The sequence below is a fragment of the Lissotriton vulgaris genome, chromosome 10, assembly GCF_964263255.1.
Source record: "Lissotriton vulgaris chromosome 10, aLisVul1.2, whole genome shotgun sequence".
Taxonomy (NCBI): domain Eukaryota; kingdom Metazoa; phylum Chordata; class Amphibia; order Caudata; family Salamandridae; genus Lissotriton; species Lissotriton vulgaris.
Window position 1 is genome coordinate 965,292,314 of NC_141698.1, and position 23,456 is coordinate 965,315,769.

General features: G+C 41.9%; 1 protein-coding gene across 2 annotated transcripts in view; it reads right to left on the reverse strand.

The window, feature by feature from the left end:
- Positions 1 to 10,024: 10,024 nt before the first annotated feature.
- Positions 10,025 to 23,456, reverse strand: part of AGMO (alkylglycerol monooxygenase) — a 737,946-nt gene continuing 724,514 nt past the window's right edge. The window contains exons 14-15 of one of the 2 annotated variants that reach the window (XM_086941966.1): positions 10,268 to 10,356; positions 10,025 to 10,182 (exon numbers count right to left, since the gene is read on the reverse strand). In XM_086941966.1, the coding sequence (XP_086798092.1) occupies positions 10,276 to 10,356 (81 nt within the window). In that variant the 3' untranslated portion in view covers positions 10,025 to 10,182; positions 10,268 to 10,275. Of the gene's footprint in view, positions 10,357 to 23,456 lie in introns of both variants that reach the window. The other variant, XM_086941965.1, reaches the window with a different exon arrangement.

Here is a 23,456-nt window from a genome sequence, read left to right on the forward strand (position 1 = left end):
TCTGAAATGTCCCCAGTATTTCACCGTGGTACCACAGGGCTCGGCAATAGTCCGATCCTCTTCTATATCTATCTACGTCCTCTATTCCCCATTATTAAATCCTATGGGGTAGACCTAGTGAACTATGCAGACGACACTCAACTGGTGTTCTCCTTGGAGGGGAAAAGAGTGGTATCAATGGATACCTTCCAGGAGTGCATGTGTCAAACTGCAGGCTGGCTTAGGAAAAACGCCCTATACTGCCAATAGAGTTCAAGCTCACTCCTGAGGAGGACTCTTTGGCTCTGGCTAAAGTGGTGCGCAATCTGGGAGTTATGGTAGATGAAAATCTTCAAATGGACATGCAAGCTAATATAACTTTCAGTGTCTGCCTCTCTTTGTTACGAATACTACGAAAGATTCTTTCCCTTTTCCCTGAAGACACTCAGCCTTTTGTAGTGAGGAGTGTAATATTGAGTAGGCTGGACTATTGCAACTCCCTGTACCTGGGAGCACCACAATATATTGTGCAGGGGTTGCAGAGAGTACAGTCGATGGCAGCAAAGCTGGTGTTAAACAGACAACGTAGGTCCTCTACGACACTGGCTTTAAGAGACCTTCATTTGCTGCCCATTGGGGAGAGAATTTGTTTCAAATCTCTCTGCATAGTATATAGGGCAGTACATTGCCAGGGCCCAATTCCATTACAAGAAACATTTACTTGGTATAATCCAAGGAGGCAGCTCCACTCTTCAAATACTAGTCTGATTACTACCACCATATTTAAGAGATCCCGGAGGGTGGTAGAGTATTTGGAGTGATAGCCTTCCACATCTGGAATGAACTGCCCCTGACTTTAAGACAGGCCAGTTCGCTGATTGGTTTTAGGAAGAGTTTGAAAACTTGGCTCTTCCCAAGGAATGCGTCTTAGTCCGTCTTCATGGATAATTGATCACGCTTTCTAGGGTCTTTTCTCTGATCCAAGCGCCAGGATACCATAGGGTGGCAGTTTTGCGCTATATAAATATCTATTCCATTCCATTCCATTATGTAATAATCCTCTCTTGTACATGGATCCTGAAAATGAATCCTGCACATTGCACATTTATGCATTTCTAAATCCTTAAAATGCACTTTGATTAACTGAAATCGACAGCTGCATAAGCACTTAATTTATAAGCAATCATCGTGAAGTTTAACTTCTCAACCACAAAGTAGACTGCCAATAGCACATATCGAAATCAGAAAAGTGCAACATTTCTTGTAAGTTACACAGAAAAAGCTACCACAGGGAAATCAGAGGAGTCAAGGCCTACGGTCAGGAAGTGCAGGACATGATCCTTTCTCAAGGTGATTTTGGTTCTATTGTTTTTGATGATTATTTATCCAAAAATGTGATAGTTACCTATTTGTAGACTTGATAAATCTGGGCCCTCGTGCCTGATGAACTGCTCAGTCTGTCTTCCAAAATAAAAATGCCCAGCTCACAGAATATGCTCACCTGCATGATTTACGCAACACTCCCTGCTCTTTCAATATAATAAAAGCCTTCATCTGAGCAGGACTCAGGCATGAGCCTCTAAAAATTTCATTATCATGCCTTCCTGAAAAAACAAAGATGCAAGTAAATTCTAGTACCATTTTCAACCTTCCATCTTTTGGCATGTTTCCCCAGTCTTTTTGCTATCTCATCTCCCGGTTTTCACTCTTTTTTTTGCGGGTTTGGTGTCTCTGCGCACTTTCTCACAGCTGTTCAGTGTTAAAGTGCAAGTGCTTCTGTTGTAAAGTTTGTTATGGATTGGTATTTCCATGATTGGCATATTTGATTTACTGGTAAGCCCATAGTAAAGTACACTGAGAGTGCCAGGGCCTGTAAATCAAATGCTACCAATGGGCTTGCAGCACTGATTGTGCCACCCACAGAAGTAGCCCTGTAAAGGTAACTCAGACCTACCACTGCAGAGTCTGCCCACAGTTTGTCACTGCCATGTCGACCTGGTAAGTGCACCCACTTGCCAGGCCCTAACCGTCCCTTTTCTTACATGTTAGTCACCCCTAATGTAGGCCCAAGGTACCCCTGCGGGCAGGGTGCAATGTATGTGAAAGGTAGGACATGCCCTGGTGTGTGTGGCATGTCCTGATAGTGAAATTCTGCCAAGTGTGTTTTTCACTATTGCAAGGCTACCTGTTCACATAGGATACAATGGGGAGTTTGCTTATAACATATTATAAACATAACTACCCTTGTGAACTAGGTAGTGAAATACATTTTAGTATGCTTGAATCAAAATGTTAAAATGCATCTTTTAGTGAAGGTAGTTATTACATTCTATGTTTGAAAATCCCACTTTTAGAAAGTAGGAATTTTCTTGCCATCCAGTATGCTCTGTTAGGATGTGGATTGCCTGTCTGGTTTTCGGGGTGACAGGGGCTGGGGATGTGCAGTGGCTCTAGAGAGTCTGATGAGTCAGGGGTGGGCTGAATATACCTGGGCTGCATTTAGAGTAGTGGGAGGAGATTTCCTTGCATTGGAATGGGCCTGATCTGCCTTGTACAATGCTCTCTCCACCTCCTGCCAGGAAGTGGGGCTGAGGCATTCCACCAAGTAGTTGTTGTGGACAAATCAGAGCCCCCGTGTATGGTGGTGCAGGTTCCCTTTGAGTGGGGGGTGGTTATGAGCCCTACCATACCTGTAGATTGTCTGCTGGGTAACAACCAGGAGCAGTCCTTGAGGAAGAATGTTGAGCTCAGGTCTCACTTGGAGATGCTTGGGTTGCCAGAGTGGACATGCATGACCACTCGGTCAATGGCAGCCAGAAAGGGTGATCAGAAGGACCTGGAGCCTGAAACAGTGGCCCAGGTTCCAGCCCAGAGAAAGGACAAGGGGCAAGGGAAACCATCCAAGAGGTTCCAACAGTACGGGAGGACGCTGACCTTGAGGGGGACGCCCCGGTACCTACACGGGAACAGGTAGCTGAGCTGCGGGACTTATCTGAGCTGACTCATTGGTAGCAAGAAGGTGGTCCCACCAAGGAGGAATTCTGCTAGGAGCATACAGAGAGCCCTTCTCTGGAGCGTTTGCAGCAGCAGGCTGCAAACCAGCCAGCTGGTGATCAGTCTGGATCACATTGGATCTACTGGGAGAATGGTCTCCTGTACAGCGAGCCTAAGGTCGCTGAACCTGGGTCAGCCCATGTGCTTGTGGTACCCCAGCGCTTCAGTACCTTCCTATTTGGTCTGGCTCATGACGTGCCTTTGGCAGGACATTTGGGGTGGCACAAGAACTTTGACAGGCTTGTCACCCACTTCTTTTGGCCCCAAATGCATAGGCTGTCAGATGGACATTGCAGGTCTTGCCAAACTTGCCAGGCAAGTGGTAAGAGTAGGAGGAAGCGTAAGGCTCTTCTCCAACTTTTTCCAGTTGTTGGAACCCCTTTTGAAAGGGTTGAGATGGACATTGTGGGGCCACTGGATCCTAAGACAGCCACGTGCAACAGGTATATCCTGGTCTTGGTGGACCATGCCACCCAGTACCCGGAGGCAATCCCCCTTAGGACAACGATGGCACCATTGGTGGGCCAGGCCTTAATGGGGATCTTTTCCCACATGGGTTTCCCCAGAGGTTGGCTTATGACCATGGGACCGATTTCATATTGAAGTATATGACATCCCTGTGGAAGGAGTGTGGTGTAACCTACAAGTTCACAACTTCTGATCACCCACAAGGTAAGGGTTTGGTGTAGAGATTCAACCAGACCTTGAAGGGCATGATCAAGGGACTAACAGAACCCATTAAGCGTAAGCGGGACGTCCTCTTGCCAGGCCTTCTCTTTGCATACTTGGAGGTACCGCAGAAGTCACAAGGGTACCGCCCTTTGAGCTTTTGTATGGACACCCTGTGAGAGGACGTCTTAGTTTGGTCAAGGAAGGCTGGGCAGCAGCTCTGAGGAAAACTCCACAGGATGTATTTAGCTACATGCTGGCTTTTAGGAACCAAACTGCCCACTTCGGGAAACTCCCTCAGGCGAACCTGGAAGCAAGCCAGGAGGAGATGAAACACTGGTACGACCAGAATGCTACTCTGGTAGAGTTTAAGCCTGGCCAGAAAGTGCGGGTCATGGCCCCAGTGAAACCTTGTGCCTTGCAGGACAAGTGGACTACGCCTTTTGAGGTGGTGGAGCGCAAAAGTGATGTCACCTACCTGGTGAAATTGCAGACACCCAGGAACCTTTGAGGGTCCTCCATATGAACCCCCTCAAGCCTCACTTTGAGAGGTCTGAAGTGAGCATGCACTTGGCAACAGATGATGGGGTGGAAGAGGAAAGTGAACCTCTCCCTGACCTCCTGTCAACCGAGGAGCACATTGGGTCAGTGGAAGATGAGATCCTCGCCCCTACACTGACCCCAGAGCAGCAGAATTACTGTCGCCAGTTGTTAGGGAAGTTCATCACACTGTTGTCTCTGACCCCCGGTGTTACTCACTGGTGTATCCATGACGTGGACACTGGTGTAAGCTCTCCTGTAAAGAACAAGATTTACAGGTTGACTGATCGGGTCAGGGCCAACATCAAAGAGGAGATCTCTAAGATGTTGGCATTAGGGGTGATATAGTCCACAAGCAGTCCTTGGGCCAGCCCAGTGGTTTTGGTCCCAAAGGCTGCTGCACCCGGTGTCACTTCATAACTGCAGTTTTGTGTGGCATACCGTGGGCTCAATGCCATCACCAGGACTGACGCACACCCCATCCCTAGTGCTGATGAGCTCATTAATCCGTGGTGAGCTGCCAAGATCCTCAGCACACTTGATTTGGCATCTGGGTACTGGCAGATTGCCTTAACCGATGGGGCCAAGGAGACGTCAGCATTCTCAACCCCAGAGGTACATTATCAACTCCGGGTGATGCCCTTTGGATTGAAGAATGCCCCTGTCACCTTTCAGAGGTTGGGCAATCAGGTGTTGGCTGGACTGGAAGATTTCAGTGCCGCCTACTTGGATGACATTTCAGTGTTCAGTAGCAGCTGGGAAGAATACTTGCAGCATCTCTGGGAAATGTTGAAGGCTCTGCAGAGGGCAGACCTCTCAATCAAGGCCAGTAAGTGCCAAATCGGTGTACTTAGGACACCAGGTAGGAAGCGACCAGGTGGCGCCCCTACAGGCCAAGCTTGACACCATTCTGGCTTGGGAGCCCCGCACGACCCAGACAGAGGTGGGAGTCTTTATAGGTCTCACTGATTACTAAAGGAGATTTGATAAGGGCTATGACACCATTGTTGCCCCCTCTACAGAGCTGACTTCCAGGAAGCAGCCCAAGAAGGTGATCTGGAGTGAGTCCTACCAGAAAGCTTTTGATGCCCTGAAAGCTGCCATGTGCACAGAGCCCATGCTCAAGGCACCCAACTTCTCCAAGGAATTTTTTGTGCAGACTGACGCTTCAGAGCATGGTGTGGGAGCGGTGCTCTCACAACTGAACGAAGAGGGCCTAGACCAGCCTGTACTCTTCCTTAGCAGGAGACTACTCCCCAGGGAACAGAGGTAGAGTGCAATTGAAAGAGAAGCTTTTGCTGTGGTCAGTGTGCTGAAGAAGCTATGACCCTACCTGTTTGTTACTCACTTCAGAGTTCAGACAGACCACAGGCCCCTCAGATGGTTGATGCAAATGAGGGGTGAGAACCCAAAACTGTTGAGGTGGCCCATCTCCCTACACGGAATGGACTTTACAGTGGAACACCGCACTGGCACTGAACACTGAACACGCCAATGCAGATGGTCTGTCCAGTTTCGTCTGCCTTTGTAAAGAGAACTGGGTAGTTCTCCCTACTTTCAGCAGGAGGGGACATGTGTTAGACTTGTTATCTTTTGACGTGTTTCCCCTGTCTTTTTGCTTTCTAACCTCTGGGTTTTGACTCTGTTTTTGCTGGTTTAGTGTCTCTGCGCACTTTCTAACTGCTGTTCAGTGTTAAAGTGCAAGTCCTCCTGTTGTAAAGTGTGTTATGGATTGGCATTCCCATGATTGGCATATTTGATTTACTCGTAACCCCCTAGTAAAGTGCACGGAGAGTGCCAGAGCCTATACATCAAATGCTACAAATGGCTTGCAGCACTGATTGTGCCACCCACAGAAGTAGCCCTGTAAAGGTAACTCAGACCTGTCACTGCGGAGTCTGCGCACAGTTTGTCACTGCCATGTCGATCTGGCAAGTGCACCCACTTGCCAGGCCTAACCCTTCCCTTTTGTTTCATGTTAGTCACCCCTAAAGTAGGCCCAAGGTACCTCTGTGGGCAGGGTGCAGTGTACGTGAAAGGTAGGCTATGGGCCGGTGTGTATGGCATGTCCTGATAGTGAAATACTGCCAAGTTCGTTTTTCACTATTGCAAGACTACCTGTTCCCATAGGATAGAATGGAGAGTTTGCTTATAACATCTTCTAAACATAACTATCCCTGGGAACCAGGTAGGAAAACACAGTGTAGTATGCCTGAACTCAGAATGTTAAAATTCATATTTTAGTGAAGGTGGTTATTACATTCTGTGATTGAAAATACCACTTTTAAAAAAGTAGATATTTTCTTGCGTAGCCATCTGGTGTGCCTCTGCCAGGATGTGGATTGCCTGTCTGACTTTGGGGGTGACAGGGGCTGGGGAAGTGCAGTAGCTCCAGATAGGCTGATGAGTCAGGGCTGGGCTGAATAGACATGGGCTGCATTTAAAGTAGTGGGAGGAGATTTCCTTGCACCTGAATGGGCCTGGTCTGCCTTCCACAATGCTCTCTCCACCTCCTCCCAGGAAGCTGAGCCAGAGAGGACAGAACTGGTTTGGACTACGCACAGACACTCTCTGCCTGAGAGAACAAAGGATTTAGTGGTATAAGTACTGGGGCCCAGACACCAGATATTTAGAACTTACTGGAATCAAGGAACCTGTCAAGAGGAAGAGGTGGAGGAGCTGCTAGGAGGAGTACTGTCCCTTTGCTGTGCTGAGTATCTCCAAGGGCTTGAATCAGAGCTTGCCTCCTGTTCTGAAGTCTCAGGGACTGGAAAGACTTCTCCAACCTCTGGGTTCCGCTTTTGGGACTGCTTTTTGAGTTGCCACAGAAAAGGGAAACGCAACTGATTTGCAGGCTCTGTGTCGTGACGGCACCGCAGAAGGCACCATCCACATCTTGCACCGCAACTCTTGGCTCACCGATGATGACCAACGCTGCCACCACTGAGCTGCTGTGACTTGTGAGCACTGCACTCCGCACCGCCTCGCTTCACCTTGCCATCCTGGTCTCACTGACACCATCGCTGCTGCTGACTTCAACACCTGTGACCATATCGTGGCTGGGGGCACCACTTGTATGTTTTACGATGCACCGCCTTGTCCTACACAGCCGTCTGGGCCGACCGATACGAGCTCCCTCTAACCAACTCTCTCGCTTGCACCACAACTTGCCAGGACCGCATCGAGCATCGCCTCGCCCAGCACCGTAAGCCTTTGTCTACCCAATGCCATCTGGACGATCATCATGGAGCTGCTCTCTACACCGCATAGAGAGGGCACCACACCCTGCACCACTTCCATTTTGCTATGCAATCGCGACAGCTGCCACCAATGTGCCTGCCGCAATGAGAAAGGTGCTATTACTGAGTCTATCCCAGCTTTCGCTGACCAGTGCCGACGCGATCGGCTGGAACTGTTAGACTCTGTTGTTTTCAGCATCGCGGTAGCCCTGGATAGAGCTACAGACTCATACAAAATGTGGTTTTCAAGTATTCTTGCAAAGTATGCATTTTTAAGTACTTTAATGTGGATTTTTATCATTTTGTTCTTGGTCTAATTATATAAATATTGGATATATTTCACAACAATTGTGGTGTCCTTTTGCAGTACTTTCACTGTATTACTGTTGATTATGTACAAATGCTTTACACACTGCCTCTGATATACGCCTGACTGCTCATGCCAAGCTACCAAGGAGGTGAGCAGGGGTTATTTCAGTAGTGTATCCCCCTTAACCCGACTAGAAGGAAGGGTTACTACTTGGACAAAGGTGCAATTCACTGCCACCTAGAGACCCCCATTTCTAACACTTCCTTTCTTCCGCAAGATGCTGTAAAGGGACAGATTGAAAAGTATGCTGAATTAAATTGACTCCACAGTGACTGTGAGTCCGGGCTCAGAAAACTGAGAGGCACAGAACAATACACTTTGAAGATAGCGGGGAGCGCTTCCTGTTAATGGAGGAGGGGAGGAAAACAGTTCTCCTACGCCTCGATCTGTTAGTGACATACCATACTATTGACCATGAAATCTTGCTGACAGCCCCGAAAAATAGGCAGAGATAATGAACATGGTGCTTGCCTTAGTATAATTGCTTCTCTGGATTTGAACAGCTCAATAATCCACCTGCTTAGTGCCCTGCAGTTTTCGCAATCTACCTCTTCCCTTGCACTGCTTCTCAACTTGTCCTATAAAGATGACACATAGATGACTACCAAACCATTTTTTTGCTAAACATTAACCCAAACAATAGAACCAAATCACCTTGAGAATGGAACATATTCTCCACTTCATGACACAGAGATTCCACTGCATGAATAGAAACAAGATTGAGGTTATCATAAATGAAGACAGTGAGCCTATCTTGCTAACCTTGTTGTGGCCTCAGGTATCAGGACAACCCCTTCCACCACACCTCATTTCAGGAACCCATGAATACTCTTTGACTCAGAAATGTCATTCATCCAATGCCAATTCAGTGGTCAAAGGGGTCAATAACCAACTCTCCATGCTCTGATAAATAGTCCCACTCTTCAAAGAAATCACTAGTTGGAGCAGATCAGCCCTCGCCATGTCCAAACTGGACTTTCTAATCATAATTGTGATGGGCCTTCCCAAAATGGTCGTCAGTCTACAGAGCTTTCAATAATTTGCTTAGCCCACGAAAGCGAGACAACATCAAGTCTGCCCGTAAACATCTCCAATGGCTACAAGTCGAGACCAGGATAAAACTAGAGGTACTCTGCACAGAACTTATTGAAAAAAGGCCCAAAGTATATCCACAATACAACCCAGTGACCAAACTGATCCAGCAGCATCCATTCAAGTGGTCGTAAAATAGATACAAATCGCTGAGAGTTCCAGGTCCAACAGTGTAGAAGTCTGTTGCCCATTGCTGAGATGCAAACCACATGAGATTTAGAAAACTCCTGAAAACTGAACTATGGAGGCTCACCTTTAAATAAAACTTCAAGGCTATCAGGGGCCACAATCACAGAAAGTCATCCAGGACCGCCCACTCTATCTGAGTGAAACCGTTCATTCCTTAAATCTCTTTTTGAGATTGAACAGTGCTGATTTTACTAGTAATTTAAGAACTACCTTGGCTAGATACGATGATGAGTAGAATGCTCTACATGTACACATGCATAAACCAGCATTCATTATTTTGGCATTTAAGTAAATAAAGTAAGAAAATCTATTATCAAGTACATTCTCAAAGTGTGAAATATTCAAGTTTTAGACGGTATCATTTGACACCAATTGTTTCTGTCCTGCAGGAAAAGTACATATATATCCCTTTAATCAATAAAGTAAATAATGCTAACATATTACATTTTAATGATAGGAATTTTATGTCCTTACATTTCTATGGGTACATATATACATATATGGTTACATATATACATACGGAATCATACAGTAACACCTCAGCATTAACTCTACTTTTCCAATTCTCTTTTTTCGACCTACTTCTACTCACTCCTCTCCTGTCCGACTCTTATAATTTCATTTTGTATCCCACCATTTTCCTCTTTCTAGCCTCACACTGAAACATTTAACTGCTCTAGGCGGACAACATGTTATTCTTGCAATGCTTGCAGTATACTTTCTTCTTTACTAAGTTGAAGCTCAATACGTGAACATTCACATCTCTTGATTAGCGGATCAATATATAAATACATTTTTCTCTCTGTATTTCTTCCACTTTGTACTTATCCATGTTATACTGAAGATCCATTGAATCCACACATATTTAAGAGCACTCTAAACACAATACATATGATTTTGTACGAAGAATATTTAGATTTATTTAAAATTGTAAAACATAATACAGTACAATACGGATGCTGTACATAACTCCATATAATTAACAGAGCAATTATTATTTTATTGACACTGCAATAACAAGTTCATTCATAAACTTTGAAAATGTCAGTATGAAAGAAACATATATTCAGACATATTGTTTTCAAAGCTTGCTTCTGATATTGAGCCAAAACGTTGCTTTTCAAAAGGAAACTGCTGTTTTCTTCACTCAGATTTCTTTTTATCTGAGGCAAATCCTTTAATGCTTTGTATGCCCCAGAATATAGTGCAGGCTGTAAACCAAATCTGAAAAAACAAGGATGAGGAGATATATTACAATTTGTAACATATACACAAATATATTTATTTGACTCTAAAAAAGCTTTATTCAATTACACTTTGTAAATCAAAAAAGCATACAAAAGATAAGATTAGTTCATAGTTTGTGTTTAAAAGTTCTCTATAAAAAGTATGATAAAACATATACAATACAGTTAAAAAAACGGATACAAGCATGATTACTTTATAAAGGCAATGAAGTTACCTTTAAAAACTTTCTGCGAGTAATAACAGCCAACATGACATAACAACACAGATATAGACTGGGAAGGGATTTTAAAAACATGAAAGCTTATTGAAAATGCAGAGTGCTTAACAATGGCTATATTATTCATTTTCTCTAGTCTGAATAATATTTACAAAATATAACAATGGGCATGATGCTCTGGGCCGATACATTGTCACAAGTTATGTTATGTTATGTTATGTTAAGGGGTGCTTATAAAGCGCACTGTCACCATGAGTTTCCTGGCGCTGGCAAGTGCATTTTACTAACTCTTGTGACCAGTTGTTTACAGTAGGACAACTAGTTAGGTGGTGAAAAATATCCATTCTGAGCCATATTAATACAAATCTATGATGAGTGATATGTACATTTATTAAATAAGGTTGCATATCATGTGTAGTCAGAATCAGTTGGTACCTGAGAAGGTTAGATTTCAGTAGTTCTGTAGATAACCTTAAATCCTCAAGCAGAGAAAAACATTCAGATTTTAGCTCTTTCCTAGAAATACTAGTCAAAGACTCTGGATGATCGAAATAGTCAGAAATTTGCAGATCTGCTAATTTTATTTACCATACTTGAGCCATGAGACTTTAAGGGGCGTAGAAGATTTGAAACAGTGCTTTATAATGTCATGGTTTAATCCCATAGACTCAGATGTACAGGTCAAGTGCCAGAGCAAGACTGTCAGAATCTTAATCAGATCTGTTATAAAGGGCACCACCAATTCTGAGTGAGATGCAAAAGTGGAGCAACTTTTGGGAAGAGCAAGGATATTCCTTAAAAAAGCATTTAAAACCAGTTACAGTAATCGACCAATGACATATCGCTACAACTGCGCCCTAAACATAGCGGTAGTCAAACATTAAGCCTTATATATGATCATCATCTTTCTTGTGGACTTTTTACTCAATTTCCTAGGGAAATTAAGCAGGGCAAAGATGCTTTTAACAAATTAGAACCTCCTGGAGTTGATAGCACATGTCCAGGTCCCCTCTAAATCAAATAAAATGCTTAGGTATCTAAAGTTTGATGTGAAACTGATCTTAGTGCTCTCAATCAGTATATCACAGCATTCCAAGGATTTTTTCCCAAGTTTCATAATACAATTTTTACTTATATTGACTTGCAACCCCAAGTCCTGCATAAACATAACTATTAATATTGCCTATATTAACTTTACACATATTATCAAAAAGTCAATTTTTAAGACAAAAACACTGTGTTATATAACAGAGGGTATCCACTTGGCCTCCTGGATATTACAATAGAATCAAATTCTGACCAGCAGTATTTATTTTCTATCTATAAAGTGTTTTTATACATAGACCTTGAACATAATGTAAACAGTTTATTTAGTACCCATACAATAAAACTAAGCTAAGGCAGTAAGTACAATTGAATTGGAAATAAAAGGGGAAGTGAAAATTCTTTCAAATATTCTTTAAAGAAGCTCAAAGATGGAGACAGAATTATTGCAACAGGAAGAGAGTTCCATAATTAAAGGGTCATGAGTGCGCATCATTAAACCTCGAAGTAGTACAATTTGGCAATGGCCATAAAGGTAGAAGAAAGATTGCGGCTGGTCAGAAGTCAAGGTCAATAAAAAAGTGCAAAAAGTATAGACAAAATATGGAAAATGAAATTGGAACTGCAAAACAAATGCAGGCAATGCTGTTAATAAGAAATATGGGGAAAGTGGTCATGACCATTGAATGTATGGAGAGAAAAATTATGAATATATTGAAGTGAAAATTGCAAATACTGAGTCAAGATCAATAATACAATTGAGATACAAATAATGTTTTAGAAAGAATGCAACGGCGGGGGGTAGAAAACTCCTTCTCAGTTTAATATTAAAGAACAGAAATGACCAATACATGAAACTGAAGCAATAGGATCATGAAAAAAGAATCAACAACAAACCATGATAATGGGCAGATAAGATAGACATGTCGTTAGAAAGGACTGATAAACAGAATGGAAAGTAAGGAAGAAAAGTGTCTCTTTTTCATGGACTAAAATAAAGGAAATATGTAGCTCCCAGTACACATGGTGAAAAAATAAAGGACCAAGAAAAAAGAGCTAAGGAACACCATATGGTAATCAAGCTACAGAAAGATGTAAAAGTGCCATAATAGAAAAGAGCTTAAGTGAAGATCTTCATTGATGAGCATGATGGATAAAGATTCAATACAGATAACAGGCTGCTTTATTTCAGTGCTTTGGCCAGAATCCAGATTAATTTGGAGAAAGCAAATTGTGAGAGTGAATGTAATAACTTTATTGCATGATTTAATAAAACCTTTGCAAGTTACAAAAGATAAAAGTTCACGCATAAAAAGAAAAATAGAACCCCAGTTCTTTATAATAAAAGACCCCTTGGCCCCCCTATTGACAGAGGTCTCTTGTGGATACACTAACACCGTTACGTTGGTAATGGTCCTTTAGGGGCATTTATGATCGTGTCTAAGATTAAAAAGTGTGTCCCAGAGTGAGCCAGCCTGTGCGCTAAGCCCCTTTAGACAGTTAATTTGGTGGCTCTGACAATTTTTCCTTTGTATGGATGCCTGCGAGGAGGATCTACCAGTGATTTTTTAGATCCAGGAAGCTGCACCTCTGTAGGGGTTACTGTTGATAGATCCCTCCCCTAATTGTTTTTTGCAGCGCAATCCATAAACCTTACTAATGCACAGTTTAAATTGGTGTACCATGGGTCAAAACATGCCATTACTGAGGCTCTGCACGATCTGACCTTGTTGGTGTTCCAGCCTCTCCGTAAAAGGCACCTTCTTTCCTTCAGCAGGCTTGGATACAGGCATAGGATGTGTAAAATGTCTTCCGTATGGTTGCCACAAAGCCGACAATGTTCCTGGGCATGGTCTCTTTTCCATTTCCGAAGATGGCACGACAAGTTGATCACTCCCATTCTTAATTTTACTAAACGAAGTTTAGTGCATGCAGTAAATGGCAGGTTAGGTTCCTGTGAGGCGTTAGCTGGTCGTAAGATATGAGGGTCATCCAGCCGTGACTTCTTCTTGCGAGACATGCCTTATCTTCTATTGAGGAGAGTTTTTTGTATTTACTTTTTGCTAGCCTTTTGAATTCGAGAATTGAGAGTGAATGTGTGATGAAAGTTGCCATTAATCAATAACATTTCTTTAAACAAATAGATGCAATATATGGTGCAAATTAGACAGGAAGTGGCTCAATCAAATATAAATGATTTGGTAAAGGTATCCTATTAAATCAGAGGGTAAAGTGAGCTATTGTACGGTATGATACATGTAAAAGAATAAAGAGATTTAATATTTAATGCATGATAAAAGTATCAGATCAGACCGGGTAGCTCTTGGGTTGACTCAGTTTTAGAAAATGCCCTTTTTGGTGTGGCCCTCTCATGTTTTGCTGACTGGTATGGATAGTGTTTTAACTCTGCACACTGGGATACTGCTGTCGAGTCCCCAGTGTATGTGGCCTGATCAATAAAACGTGGTATCATTGGTTAATCCCCAAATGGCATAATTTAACTTTTTAGCAAATCCATAGTATATGGTGTAGGAAATGCACCAATGGCATGAAAAGTTAATATCATCTGCGGACTGTAGCACCAGACTGGCAAAGAAAACATGGCTTCAGGTCTACATGTGAGGCCAATAACTTTAAACCCTTTTTGACAGGTAAGACATCTCTTATTAGGCCTTGCAGCCCAGAAGTTAAGGTGTCTAGTATTTGAAAGTGGAACAACTAAAACGTTAAGGTTGGCGTGTTGGTGCAGTGCTAGCCCCAAAAGTTCTTTCCACTACATAGGTTCTGTGGTTTTGCTGTAAGAAAAACTAAATTTAAATGATAATCCTAAGTGTTCTGTTTAGAATAAGTCACAAAATCCATTTAAACCACTATATTTAATATTTATTAATATCCAGTTCTATGGTGATGTGGAACTTGTGATGGACATTCAGACAACTGAACTTTTAACAACTTACATTTTTCTTGCCTGAAGCTGTAGTGTCTAACTAGCACTAACCTCCCTGAAGCTGTCCTGTCAGTGCTTCCTTTTAAGAGCCATCAAATACTGTTCTCAGAGCAGAGACAATGGCTTGCGCCTGGCAGGATGTATTGGGTGAGGAGTGTGTCAACGTTTAATCCATGAATGACAGTTAAGGTCAGTCCAGGTTTTTAGTACCTTGAACAGGACCAGAGGTATATATGTACTTTTAGAGGAGCTTAGTGATCAGGGCTACCTGGAGAAAAGGGATATTTTGGTCACCGAATAAACTATTAACCCTTCTGGCTTCAGTGTCAGTGTAGGAGGGAGCTGGCCCCAGAACCAGTTAGGAGTGTTTGAGATGGAAAGGGTTACTCACTACATTAGATACACCCCTTTGTGTACAACAAGAACCCTTCAAGGCAGAATGGTTCTGTCATCTTCGATTTTAATGAGAATTGTGCACTGTGGGTTAATTTTCAGCGAGGTATAGAGGATAGTCTGTAAAAATGGGAAGGTTTTGCCTTGGAAACCTTTTACCCATTGGTCAAGGAGTGACCAGTAGTCACCCACCTCCACCCACTGGCTAGTAAACTGAACAAGAGTAACACTTCAGCCTTGGCTCCTTAGAGCACTTTCTGAACCTGCAGCAAAATATTAGAGGACTGAACCTGTTGTCTGTGACCTTTGTGGAGACCCGAAGAACTTTACATGATCCAACATTGGCCCAGGACTAAGAAGTAGACTCCAAGGATCTATTGGTTTACCTTCTCCGTGGCTACAGGGAAATCAAAAGCTGAAAAAGATGTATTTCCTATAGGGGTCATTTACATCTGGACCTACAATAGACCTTGCTGGTCAGCTGTACTGGGGTCTGCCCTGGCTCCTAAGTGTGTCCATTAAGCCATGGGAGCCTTAGAGTTGGCTAAGAGGAACTGCTCCAGGGACACTGAAAGGTTAGGACTGAAGTTTTGACTAACAGAGTACTTCATTATGTTTTTGTGATGGAGTATCATGTCTGCCACACTCTGGGGCCGATTCACAGAACTAACTTAATACAAAATCCTAAACTTACTACTTTTGGTATTCACAGAAGGCATTTAGTAGTAGTAAAGTTAGGATTTTGTCTTAAGTTGGACTTAAGACAAATTTAAGACAAACTTAAGACAGACTTAAGACAGACTTAAGACAAACTTAAGACAACATCCTAACTTAAGTCTGTCTTACGTCTTTCCTAAATTTGTCTTAAGTCTGTCTTAAGTCTGTCTTAAGTCTGTCTTAAGTTTGTCTTAAGTCGGTCTTAAGTTTGTCTTAGGTCAAACTTAAGACAAAATCCTAACTTTACTACTACTAAATGCCTTCGGTGAATACCAAAAGTAGTAAGTTTAGGATTTTGTCTTAAGTTAGTTCTGTGAATCGGGCCCTCTAAATCTTGCCCTAAGCCCAAAGGTAGAAATCTTGACAAGGCAAAGGCTTACAAACTGACAAGAGGACTTAAGCAGCCACAAATATGTATTTTCTTGCTTGATGTTTTTTTCACCAAAACCACTGGTTTCAACCGGACCTTGCCAATGACTATTTGACATGGAAAGGACTTCATTGGAAATAGCCTTTAACTTTGCCCCAGTGCACAATATTGACTTCCATAAAACAGACTAATGACGAAAGAGTCTTGTAGATGTGCTACTTCATCACAAATGTATGTATATACTGTCCACCATATTACAAGTGCCATAGAATACGATGCACTTGTAACACCTCAGACAGGACATCCAGCAGAAAATCAGGCCTAGCTCAGAAGGTAATGACTTTGACAGGGACAACCCCCTTGGTATACAATCTGTTGCATCGCAGGCTCCGTGAATTCATGCTTGGATCCCATTCAAATGCAAACAATGATTTATGATTGGAACTCTACTTTTTCTTGGTAGTTTTTGCCTTGAAACCTTCAAACATCATATCGCTGGTCCTACTTTTTGGATATTAGTTGTTTCAGTGAAATCTTTCTTATTACGTTTTCCCTAATTTTTAGAAATTGGTTGTGGAATTTTATTGAGTTATGCTTTTTAACTTTTTGACTGTATTTTTGTTGCTAAATACTCTACACACTTTTCCCTATGTTAAACCTGTCTCCCCTGTGCCAAAGCTACCAAGATTTGAGCTCAGGATTAAATTATCCAATCAGAATATTGGCCGGACAGGTTTGTGGCGATTTATTACTTGGGCGGAACTCACTATTACCCCAACTATTATGCCATTTTCTTACACTCAGGCAATAGTATTATTTTGTGAATTCCTCCTATGCACCATGAGCTGAAATTTTGAAAAGGATGAAAAATTCATAAAATTTTACATATTTTCCACCACTTCATTTATTATTAGGAAGGAATATTAGTTTTAATCAAATTGATCAGATCAGCTTAAATGCATTTCCTTTCTTTAGAATTTCTTCTACATAACAACACTCTGTAGATTTTTATATCCACCGGTCATATAAGCAATCAATGACAAAGCAGACACTAAATCAACAATAGGCTCAAATGACTTGCAGACAAAAAAGAAACATAGAAGAAGAGAGAAAGAGACAGCAAATAGGAGAGTCTCAAATGAGAGAAAGAAAAAGGTAGGAAGAAAGAAGGAAAGAAGGAAAGAAAAAATGAAAGAATGTAGGAAAGGATACAGGAAAAGTGAAGATAAAGGAAATAATAGAGAAATTAAAAACAAAGGCAAAAAGAAAGAACGGAAGTTAAAATGAGGAAAGAAAGAGAAAGAAACAAACAAAGCTCCTATAGCCCCATGCCCACACCACATCTTCAACCTCGGAAACCAAAGGATCGGCCAGGAACTTGCCACCCTATTCGACAACACTATTGCCACCCACCATTTTCTGACACATAAAAATACACCAAAGTCAGACAACTACTAAAAAAAACTCTGCCGATCCCAGAAAAGTCAAAAACTATTGGCCAATTTCCCTGCTCCCATTCCCAGTGAAGGTATTGGAAAAGATCATCAACAATCAACTCATGACACACCTGGAACATAACCAGCTACTCGAAGCTTCTCAATCCAGCTTCTACAGCAATCACAGCACCATAACAGCCCTGATCACAGCCACTGACGACATCTGAACCCTCCTCGAAGAGGAGAAACAGCTGATTTGATACTCCTATACCTCTCTACAGCCTTCGACACCGTATCCCACCATGCACTGAACGAAAGACTCTATCACATCAGCATCCAAGGAGATGCGCTCAGATGGATCACCTGCTTCCTCACCACAAGAACCCAGAAGATCCAGCTCCCACCTTTCACCTCTTAACCCAAGGAGATCACCTGCTGTGTGACCCAGGGCTCATCCCTCAGCCAGATGCTCTCCAACACATTTATGACCCAGCTAGCCAACATCGTCAGATCCCAATGTCGCAACATAATTTCCTACGCACATGACACCCAACTCATCGTCTCCCTCTCCCACGACCCCACCAGATCCAACTTCCAAAGATGCCTGACAAATGTCACAGACTGCCTGCAGCTGCAGACTAGACAGAAGTACTGCTCTTTGGCAAAAGTAGCAATACATGGAATGACTCCTGGTGACCATCAGACCTAGGACCCGCACCCACTTCCTCTGACCACACCAGAAAGATCGGAACCATGATTGACAACAAGCTCACTGTAATAAAGATGAGTATTTCAAAAATGAAGGTAGAATAAAGGTAGTTTATTTGTAGGTTTATCCACTCAGCACCAACAGTCCTGTCCTCTCCAGCCCCAAGCTTGCAATGCCTCTTCTAGCCTAACATTCTATAAGACATAGTAAGAATTCTTATCTATGTAAATTACAACACATCTCCCTTACATACATAAGAAAACATAATAACAAAAACATTAACAATTACAATAAAACAATAAATGAACAGATGCCAAAATATCTACAGAAAAGTTACCTCATAAAGATATAAGGATTAACATGGAAATTACTTCATGAGATATTAAAAATAACGTGAAACATAATCTTTAAACTTCAAAGAAACATCACGTTTCCTCTGAGGAAGAATTATTTGCTTCTCCATAACAAGATTTCTCCCAGAACAACTCTGAGGATCCTGTGTATCCACAGATTTCCTCAAACGCTTAACCAATCTTGACAAACTCCACACACATCCTGTGTTCATCTTCACTACGTTTTTCTTAATGGAGACAATTGTGAAAGGTCCCATGAAAGTGCTTTTCCCTTTCAAAGTATGTCTGGGATTCTTGACCAAAACTCTGCCCCCAACATTCCATTTTTATACTTCACACACTTCTTTTCATCGTAATCTGATTTATACTTCTGTTGATAATAAAATATTCTTGAGCGTCTGTCTATATTAGAAAACTTTGAACCAGTACACACTGGTAACCATACAGGATTCAATTTGGATACCGCCTTTCTCCCTCTCAAAGCCTCAAAAGAAGAAATCTTGGTGACAGCATTCGGTGTGGTGTGATGTGCCCACCACGTATCCCTCAAAACACTAGCAAAAGGAAGTCTACTCTCAAGAGCATGTTGGACACAATCTTTGACAATACGATTCATTCTCTCAGTCAATCCATTTGCCTGAGGTGTATACCACGCAGTTTTCTGATGAACTACATTGTGTTCACAGAGAAATTCCCTCATCTCTTGAGATGCAAATTGCACCACATTATCAGTAATCAAAAACGTAGATACGCCTTCAGAAGAAAATACATCTCTAAGAAACTCAATGACAATCCGGGTATTCACTGAAGAAGTACATTTCGTTACTACCCACTTTGATGTATAATCAACTAACAAAATGACATAGCGTTCACTGTATGGTAAAAGTTCAAAAGGTCCCATTATGTCCAGGCCTAAGTTAGTCCAAACTTGCTCAGGAACCTCAACAGGAGAAAGTGGTACACAACTAACAACATGTGATTTATCACTGGACGCACACAGCACACACTCTTTAACTACGCCTTCAACCATGTGATCCATACCCGGCCACCAGTACCTCTCTCTTACTCTAGCTTTTGTAAGACTTCGGCCAAGATGTCCCTCATGAGCTGTATTTACAATCCTCTCTCTAAACTCAACAGGTAGAACCATCCTGTCTCCTCTCATGAGGTTCCCACCAATGAATGACAATTCATCCTTCACAGTCCAGTACACTTTGAACTCATGACTTAAAGAACTATAGTCGGGCCAACCTTGAGAAGTCCATGATCTGTGTGACGATAAAACACTATCCTTATTCACACCTTCAGTCCACTCCTTATCAGACAACGTGGATTCAGCCACCCAACACACATTCTCAACACACTCAACTTCATTCCATTCTTTCACCTCTCCCAAGGGCAATCTTGAGAGACAATCAGCTGACTTATTAACAGAACCAGAAATAAATTGCACACAGAAATTAAACTCCTGTAAACCCTCACTCCAATGTTTAATCTTCGGTGTAACATGTGCGCTCTGTCGACAAGAGAAATTTTTTACCAAAAGGCGATGATCCGTCCTCACAATAAAGGGAATACCCCAAAGATAGAATTTAAAATGTTGTGCAGCCCAATAAACGCCTAAAGCCTCCCTTTCAATGCAAGAATAATTAGACTCAGCCACCATGAGAGCCCTAGACGCAAAGGTAACAGTCCTTTGTTCACCATTCACTTCCTGGGAAAGCACAGCTCCCAAACCCTTGAGACTGGCGTCAGTAGTTAGTACAGTCTTTTTGTTGACATCAAAATGTCCTAACATAGGCATACTTCCAATCTCAATCTTAACGACATCAAAAGCCTTTTGACCACACAAAATGAGAACCCTTTTTTAAACAACTCTCCCATAGGCTCCACCCAAGAAAATCCCTTAACAAATTTAGAATAAAACTCATCGAGTCCCAAAAATGACCTCACTTCTTCCTTAACCTTAGGTATAGGAGCATTCCTCACACTCTGCGCCAACTCCAACTTTGGCTGAATCCCTGCCCCAGAAATTACATGGCCAAGGTACGACACAGTCTCAACACCAATCTTACATTTTTCTTTCTTGACAGTTAGTCCCTTCTCAGCTAATCTCTCCAAAACTTTAATCAAAGTTTTACTATGTTCAATCCCATTTTCACCATAAATCAAAATATTATCTTGAAAAAACATGATGTTAATTATATCACCCAATACCTTCTTCATGACTCTCTGAAAACACGCTGCCGCCGAGGCCAATTCAAAAGGCATCCTCAAAAATCAATATGCTCCCAATGGTGTTACAAACGAGGTCAGATGTCTTGAGTCCTTATGCAAAGGAATCTGATGATAGGCTGATGACAAATCCAACACACTAAAAATTCTAGCACCTTTCAAAACACTCAAAGACTCTGAAATATTCGGCAGGGGCTGTCTGTCGACCCAAATCCATTCATTCAGGCCTCTCAAATCCACACACATCCTAACAGCCGTACTCCCATCCTTCGGAGCCAAAACAATGGGGGCCAACCATTCAGACATTCTTCATTCACTTCAAGCTTCAACAACCTTTCAAGTTCACTTCTGAGTGGTTCCATCATCATATGAGGTACTTTCCTTACCTTATACACACAAGTTACCGCTCTTTCTTTGAGAGTAATACAGTGTTCAAATCCCTTTAGACAACCAAGTGTGTCAGAAAAGACTTGAGGAAATCTTTCAAAATATTCACTACTTCTATCCCTGTACACCTTTTCCTCATCTTTGCATTCTACTAACATCACCTGATCTTTGGGATCTTTGGCATTAGGGTTGAGCATTATACCAAGATCTCACTGATGCATCCAGCCTAATAATTTGTCTCCCCTTACAGCCACATACACTTTTCCCATAGGGTTTCTGTCCTTAAATTGAATACAAGCTTCAAGATAACCAAGAACATCGATCTTTGCTCCTCCATAATTGACAGGATTTATATCTGGAGGAGAAAGCATTACATTGTTCAGATCCACAACTTCATCCCATTGTTTGTTCCCAATCATTGTATACGGGGAACCAGAATCAACAAATTCAAAATCATTTACAAGTATATTAAATTCAGGCATAGATAATTTGTCCCCATCCACTTTCCCATCACACTCATTGAAATTTAAAATAATAGTGCGGACCACTTCCGTCTTCTTTTCAGAAACTTTTGTTCATTTACACACTTGAGCATAGTGTCCTTTAATTCCACACTTCATACAAATTGATTCCCTGGCATGGCACTGTGGATAATTAGGGTAATGTGAAAAACTCCCACATCTGAAACACTTAGGTTTTAAGGAATCTTTAAAAGACTTATCATTGGAACTTGTGTTTGACGAAGAAGAAGTGGAGTTATCAGTTCTAACTGGTAATCCCTTCACAGGATTACGTGTCCGCGAATTGTTGTCAGTAGTTTTACATTTTTGTACAGGTGAAACTTTGCCTCCACTTTCAATATTCCCAGAACTGACATCCTCACTCAACATGTGAATTTCATTAGGTCTGTCCTTTTTATCATCGTGATTTTTCCTCATCTCCTTCAACCATTGAAGATGTGTTCTCCATCCCTTCCACAATTGCAACAGCTTCAACTAGCGTGGGATTTTTAGACAAAAGCTTTTCTTGCACACGAGTACTATTAGTGCACTTTACTAATTGATCTCTCACCAAAGAATCAGGGAGAACGCCAAAATCACACATGCGTGCTAGGGTTTTGAGAGAAGCCACATAACTCTTCACACGTTCATTTGAACCTTGAATTCTTGTGAAAAATGTATGTCTCTCCAAAACCACATTGATGCGGGGTCCAAAATATTTTTCTAACATAACCAAAGACATTTCATACACATCATTGGGTTCCCCACCACCAGCAACCACGGAAATGAGATTCATGCTATCATAAATATTGCGGCTTTCTACACCCAAATTATGCAACAAAATAGCTTGCTTTCTGAATGTCGAAAATGTCTCCCCACCTATGACCACAATATATGAATCAAATAAATGTTTACACCTTTTCCATGGCAGGATAGGTTCTCCCTTTTCTGAGAGGAAAGCTGGGGGTTGGGACATACTAGTGGAAGATGCCATTGTATATTGTACGGAAAGTGTAAAATAAGATAAACTGGACAACAAGAAAACTCCTAATGATAACCCAAAAGTGATTAATAACACTAGAAAAAGTCTTGTGAAGTTAACATGAGTACTGGAGTTAAAGCATCAATTTAAAATAAATAAAGTAATCACCCCAGTCCTTAGTCACTTAATAACTGTAAATTAAAAACTGCATGTAAATTCTTTAGTTGGTAAATCACTGTAAATTCAAAGCTGCCAAGCTACAATAACATTTTAAAATAAATAAGGTAGTCACTGCAGTCTTTAGTCAGTAAATCTATGTAAGTTGAAAGCTGCCTAGCTAAAATAACAATTTAAAATAAATAAAGTAGTCACCGCAGTCCTCAGTCGATCACCGCAGTCCTCAGTCGATAAATAACTGGCTGACAGTTTCATCAAGTTTGGTAATAAAAGCAAACCTCACCATAACGCTGTTCACCTCATAAAGAAAAAAAAAAAGAAAAAAATGCAGGCAGTGTAAGATCAGTAAGCAGCAGTGTTGTGCCGAGCTTCAATGCTGAGATGCCAAATTCCAATGCCGAGATTACCAAGATGATACAAAAGGGGATGATGGACGGAGCATTTAAGCAAATCAAAAACTCACCCCCAGTCAACTGATCTGGGTTTAATCCATCACCATTCTTTAGCTCACTCAGCCACCCCAGTTCAGACATGGCCATATGCAAATCAGCCTGACCCTGTGCCTCATGGGAACAGTCCAGCCCGAACGGCCAATCCATGCCTTCCCTG